Source organism: Bacillus rossius, chromosome 15 (assembly GCF_032445375.1).
Source record: "Bacillus rossius redtenbacheri isolate Brsri chromosome 15, Brsri_v3, whole genome shotgun sequence".
NCBI classification, from domain to species: Eukaryota; Metazoa; Arthropoda; class Insecta; order Phasmatodea; family Bacillidae; genus Bacillus; species Bacillus rossius.
Window position 1 is genome coordinate 1,185,481 of NC_086342.1, and position 6,608 is coordinate 1,192,088.

The 6,608-nt window shown below is 37.0% G+C and overlaps 1 protein-coding gene across 2 annotated transcripts in view; it reads left to right on the forward strand.

The window, feature by feature from the left end:
* LOC134539230 (uncharacterized) overlaps positions 1–4,518 on the forward strand; it is a 31,141-nt gene extending 26,623 nt beyond the window's left edge. For both annotated transcript variants that reach the window (XM_063381025.1, XM_063381024.1), the window contains exon 3: positions 850–4,518. In XM_063381025.1, coding sequence (XP_063237095.1) covers positions 850–950 — 101 coding nt within the window. In that variant the 3' untranslated portion in view covers positions 951–4,518. The remainder of the gene's footprint in view (positions 1–849) is intronic.
* The last annotated feature ends 2,090 nt before the right edge of the window (positions 4,519–6,608 follow it).

Genomic DNA, 6,608 nt, shown 5'->3' on the forward strand with positions numbered 1-6,608 from the left:
ACACTACTAGTGCTTCCCCATGACCGAACCTAATTGATGCGCTTGCACAATTCGCTGTATTCACCATATAATAAGCAATAGATTAGTTGTATCCAACTATGGTTGTTCACACATGGTCTACGCAATTTTCCTGACCATTTAAAAATCTGGCTACTTGGGCTTAGCCATAATATAAATTATTAGCTGAAGGGCCCAGCATTGGGCTGGCTAAACACATCGTAATATAAAGAACATCACAACCGAGTTTCAAGTTTGTAGGTCATTAGAAAAAAGGGAAATTTTGATTTTAAAAGTCTCTTTAATTGCACAATTTCGGTGCATCAGCAAAAACGGGACTTCAATCTTCAGCTTCATTTTGTGGGAAGTCGGGTAACCCCTAGGCAAAACGTTATAGACACACCAAATGAGCGCGTTACAAATTCAAGGCAATGCCATCTATTATGAAGTTTTAAAATAAACTGTTATTAAAGCCTTATAGTTAGCTAGCAGCCCGCAAGCTTCACCAAGGAAGTTGCCAGACCTTACTATATGACTGTGCGGCGGACATAGAGAAATGACACCAGCTCGCTGTTTGTGTGTGTATGACCTACCTCCTGTGATTTTCTATTACAAAACTGGATCTACCCCATTTTAACTCCTTTGGGGATGGAATTTCATAATTATACGTAGTCTTGGCACTTTTCGGCCCATAAACTATCTTTCTGCAAAAAAATCATGTCTATCTGTTGCTGTGTGAAAGGACAGACAGACAAATGCACTTTCACATTTATAATAGTAAGGATGACATTGAATTTATGTATATATTATTTTTGGAAGTGTGCATATGTTACAGTTGTTGGTTTGTTGCAGATTACATGAAGGCCAAGAAGCGACCTTGCAGCGGGGACTCCAAACCTGCTACTGCAGCCACTGAGCAGCCTCCGCCCAAGCAAGCCAAGACAAGCAGCTAGGGCGATGGCTCCAAACACAACAGAAGAATAAAACAGATCTCCAATAAATTTGTACAATCATATAAATATATATTATGTTAGAAAAATTAATGAATTATAATTGGTTGTAGATATGTGTAAGTAATTTATTTTTTGATGTCTCAAATATTTTTTTTTTTTGGATGTTCTCGCAAGAAGTTAAGATTTCTTTTGATCTCCAAAAATCACCAATTAAAATACCTCTCAAATTTAGTTATGCAGACATATTGTTTTTTTTTATTTCTGAACTTGTCTGTTGTGTGTTATTTATTGGTGTTTCTCACTTGTTGGATCATCATGTAATTGTGATATGTCATTTGGAAAGTCCAACAAAATATAGTTCAAAAATGTAAAGAAATTCCTGGTAGTATATTTGCAAAGATTTTTTTAGTATATTTTTTATAGTATATAGTAGGGTAGGCCCTATGCTTTTTGGCATGAATTTTTTTTACTTGGTATGACACAAACATAATTCATGAAATATCAATAACTAAAATAAATTAAAGATATAAATTTATGATCTCTTCCTCAAGATTGTTACAAATTAAATTTTTAAGAATGTTGCATGGTTTGTCAAGTTACCAGCAAGTTCACAGTGTTAAAATCTGAGAAATGTTTTTATAGCATTTTTATTGCTCGTCCTCTGTTGCAGCAATGTGTCTTCAGAGTAACATTTTTTACTAGATGGCATTATAGACCTGAAGAGTTGGCACTGCTGGTAGGGAAGGGAAGATTGAGAGAGAAAAGTAAATCTTGATAAATCGAGGACTTCTGCCATTATGAAAATGTTGACGTGACATCACAGTGCTGGTCATTGAAGTCCATGACAGTTTTTGTTTGTGTGTAGCTTGACGAGATAAAGATGTGATTAGAAATAAATGTTGATGGTTTATAACATTTGCTGTATGGTGTTTGTGTGTGTGTGTGTGTGTGTCTGTAGATATTGCTGATAACAGGAAGTTTCACATTATTTTCTTCTCTTAGTTCTGCATTGAGGTCATAGTTTAGACCAGCTAACATTGGTTCATGTTGTTTGTGTGTTGGTATAGGAGCTAGTTTCATTTCTTACCCTAAGCACCATATTAGCCTAGCATATGAGAAATTCTTTCATAGCATCAGTTCATGAGCCATTGAAAAACTACAAATGTGTTTACAAAGTATGGATATTAACAAAGTTTGCTCATTTTTATCAGTATTGTAAACATATATAATTTACGTAGCTTATTTTGTGGTTCAAATTGCATTTTCACTGAATGTTTTTGCTACGACTATATGAAATATGCAGGAAATGTTTTTGCTTAGCAAAATCATTTTAGCTATTCATAGCGAAACTATTTTAGCTTTGCTTAGCAAATTAATTTTTGCTTTGCTCAGCGAAATATTTTTTTGCTTTTCATGGGGCATAATCGAGACATGTTCTGCACAGGAGCGGTGACAAGTTAATGTATTTTATCGTCTGCCGTGTGAATACGTGTTTCAAGTAGTGTTTTGATGTTGTTATTGTGTGATTCATGTTGCATGGCAGTGTTTTGAGATGGATTGACCAATTAGTTCTACCATTGCGCTGGGAATTACTTTCAAAGTTATTAATATTGTATCTAGCAGCGGATCCCTGATTGACTTCTGGGGGGAGGGGGGCTAGCGTAGTAACTGTTAATTATTTCAGAAGTCACATTATCCATGCATATTTTACCCTTCTGAGGCGGAAAAGCATGCCCCCTCCCTCTGGTTCCGCCCCAGGTTGTATGTATCATTAGTGTTTGTGTTGTAGAATCATCTAAAAGAAAGCTATTTTGTAGAAAATAAGATATTTTTGTGTGAGTATGTGTGTAATCCAAAGAGAAATTTGAAGTACAAAAGAAGTTTTTGATTTCAAAATCACTAAATGTCTTTTGATAATATTGAGAGTACTGTTTGCAGCACTTGACATTACTAGTATAACAGCTTAATTTATTGGCAGTAGCCGGCAGCTTATGGTGGCTTTCGTCGTAACTTTCAAAGCCTTGGGCTCTGCGATAGACATGTTTGTATGATCTCATTTGTTCAAGCCAGTAACTTGTGTTTTATTAAGCAGTGTACGTTTCACTAAGCAATTAACAATTTGCCAGTGATTTATAAAATGTATACTGTAATGAATGATCCCAACGATCCTACATCACATATCTTATAAAATAAAATAAAAAAGTGTTTATTAAATTTTGTCTCAAATTTGGGATGTTGACTTTTACACATCCCTTTTTATTGTTCTGCAGTACGATAAATTTGTGCTATGTAGGGTTCTCAGGTATGAAGCATTTTGCAAACATTCTATTGTAGAGTGAAATGTTGAACTGAATTTTATTTGCTGGATATGAAAACAGATTTCAATGCAACCACTGGAACTGCATCACTGATAACTAACAGGGTGATATCTAATGAAAGGAATTGGTATGTTCTGCTATGGAGTCATTTGCTTTAGGTTGCAATTCAAAATATTCCCATTGCTTCCTTATATTCAAAATAAAATCATTTCATTACTTAATTACAACGCTTTTTTTTAATATTTCTTTATTGTTACTAGTTTACATTAATGAACCAATTGATAGGCACATTGCACACACAAAATTAAATTCTTCAAAATTTTAAAATGAAGTGCAACTGTAAATTTTTTGTGCTTTATAGTTTGCCATCTTTGTAAAAGAGCCTTACTTCTTTTACTTATCGCTTTATAGATATTTTACGGCCATATTTTTGAGGTAGCTGCATTATGCATTCAGTAGCCTAAGATTCCAGCGACCTCAAGTTACATGCCCAAACATGTATTTTCTAAGTTTTAAAATCTTTTTTGCAGGTCTAGGTGATCATATCTAAATTGAAGGGTTGTCAGCCACATTTATACGTAAAACCATTTTTATCTTTCCTGAAACCAAAATTTCAAAGTTGCGCGAATTCAGATTTTTCTGGCTTGTTACAAACAGTGTGTGGATCTTAGGTTTTCCTTTTGATTTTAAAGATAAGTATCTTTGCTATGTTGGTGAATAGCATCTGTATTGATCGAGGCATTTAGTACACCAAATTGTATTTTCCCGTGTCTAAGGACAAAATTATGTGGTTTTTGGGTGGTTTTACTTTTCATGTGACGTGCCGATTGGGAATTTGTTTTATCTTTGTGACTCCGGCTAAACTAATTAATACAACTTTGATTTGTCCAGAGCTGAATGAATGACAGTACTGCAAGATCTCTACAAAGTGTGCATCGGTACTCTTATACTCTTGATGCCTAAATTGTATCCTCAGGCAAATATAGTTTCACTCATGCATAAATTGTGTATAAAATTTATATAATTAATATTAATATAATGTTTCTAACACCTGTGATGTATTAAATATTGATCTCATTTGTATATTTTTTCCATTGTATGTAAAGGTGTCTATAGTGTTAAGATGCTATATTGGTATTGCAATTGCATATGATTTAAGTTGATGTAAACTTTGTTGTAGAGAAGTGACAGAGTATAGATTATATATCAAGAGGCAAAAAATAAAGGAGAGCTTCATTTGTTGAATTAAATTTTTTTTTAATTGATGAAACCTATCAAGCATTTTATCCTTTTTTAGTGTGATGAGTCGCATTAAAAATCTTTTTACTATAATTTAAGTTACATTTTTGGCATAAGTAACATAAATCAAATCATCCCAAGCTTGTGTAGCCTATTAAGTATGTTATTTACCAACAGGCTTCATGGTATAACCACTGGTACTTCATGCTGCGGCGAGAGACAGCAACGGCGTGATCGCTACAGTTCGTGGGTCGCGACTTTAACAATTACCCTGAGCCTGGTCCGATGCTCTGTCGAGGCAAACATTTTTATATTTATAAATGAGCCTTTATGGAGTTATGATATGTTATGCTATGTAATTGCTAACCAGTTGACTTCGAATTCAGAACCAACGGGAAGCCTACGATGTACATTCTGTATTGCACAGACCCGAACAAGCCCGAATATCTACCTTTGGCCAACGTCGGCATTAAAATGATTTGACAGTATTTTTAATGTAGCTATACTAACCTAACATAACCAACCATCCACAAATTTGTAAAGTAATAAACAAAAAAAACTGACGAAGTTTGCCGAAGGTAGATATTCGGGCTTGTTCGGGTCTGTGTAATACAGAATGTACATCATAGGCTCTTCCAGAAACCAACACCCACTCCATAGACAAAAGGGAACTGTATCAAAATATTTACTGGTAAATACCTGATACGACTCGCGCGCTACCCATTGTACGTTATCTCACCTAGACAGTAACTCTTCTCGTGTTTCAAAGGTCAAATGTGCAATGTTTCATTGCAATCGATGAATGGGTTTGGCAGCGCAGCGGTAAAGCACGCGCTTATTAAACTCACGGGACGTGATTCGTATCTCGTCACTGTAATTTTAAAATGTTGAATCAGCTATAGTAAAAGTTAAAATTGTGTTTGCGGTAATTATTCACAGACCGTTTTCAGACGTTTTAAGCAACAAAAAAAAAACAAGTACGCGAACATACACATGATGTTATGAGTGTTTTGAAATTTTTTCAGGTTAATGCCATACAGTGGCGTAGCCAGGATTTGTGTAGGTATGGGGGGTGTTGAGAAGCATGCCGCTTCCCCGTATTAAAGTGGAGGGGTCCTATCCCCGGGAAAATTTGGATTTTAAGGTGTAAAAGAGTGCTATTTTAGCAATTTTGGGTACTTAAATTTGAATATTGTAATGGTAAAAATATTATTAATTTTAATATGAAATTTGTTTGAGTGATGAATAAGACATTAATTAAAGATTTGGTGCTAAGAGGGGAGGGGTTTGAACCCCTAAACCCCCCCCCCTCTCCTGGCTGCGCCCCTGGTGCCATAGAAGAAAAACTACTATTGATTGCTGAATTTCAACAAGATAGAACAGTACTATAATGAAATCTCATTTGCAACAATGAAACAACGTGAGAAAACTTAAAAGATTGGTGTTTGCCGAGGTCATTGGCGAGCACTGAAAGACTCTTGCACTCTGAAGGAATGTCTTGTGTCCGCCACCGAGCAGGTAGCGGACCTGCGCTGCGGCCGGCGACAAGAGTGCACGGTGCACCTCCGCGCCATCTGCCGGGCAAACAGCTGCGGAGTGTTTGCGGGGCGGCGGCCAGGTGGCGCGCGCGGCGCCTTGTTGCAGCCTCGGCAAGCACTCGTGTCTCTCAGGAGTGGTGCGTGTGTGGCCCCGCTCTCGACCGCCGTGTCCCAGGTCGTTCCCTCCGGAGCTGCAGTCGTGCTGTCCTCGTTGGCGGAGCTCGGCTGCTCCTCTCCGTTCCTTCCTCGATGGCGAGAGAACACTCACTCAGCTAGCAGCGCAGTCGCCACCAGGGGCCCACGTCCTTCGAAATCAGGGGCTTAGCCAGGGGGGGGGGGTAGGGGTTTAACTCCTCCCCCCCTCCCCTTAGCACCAAATCTTTAGTTATTTTTTTATTCATCACTCGAACAAATTTCATATTAAAATTAATAACAATTTTACCATTACAATATTTAAATTTAAGTACCGAAAACTGCTAAAATAGCACTATTTTACACCTTAAAATCCAAATTTTCCCGGGGGAGGACCCCCGGAACCCCCACTTTAATACGAAGGGGCCATG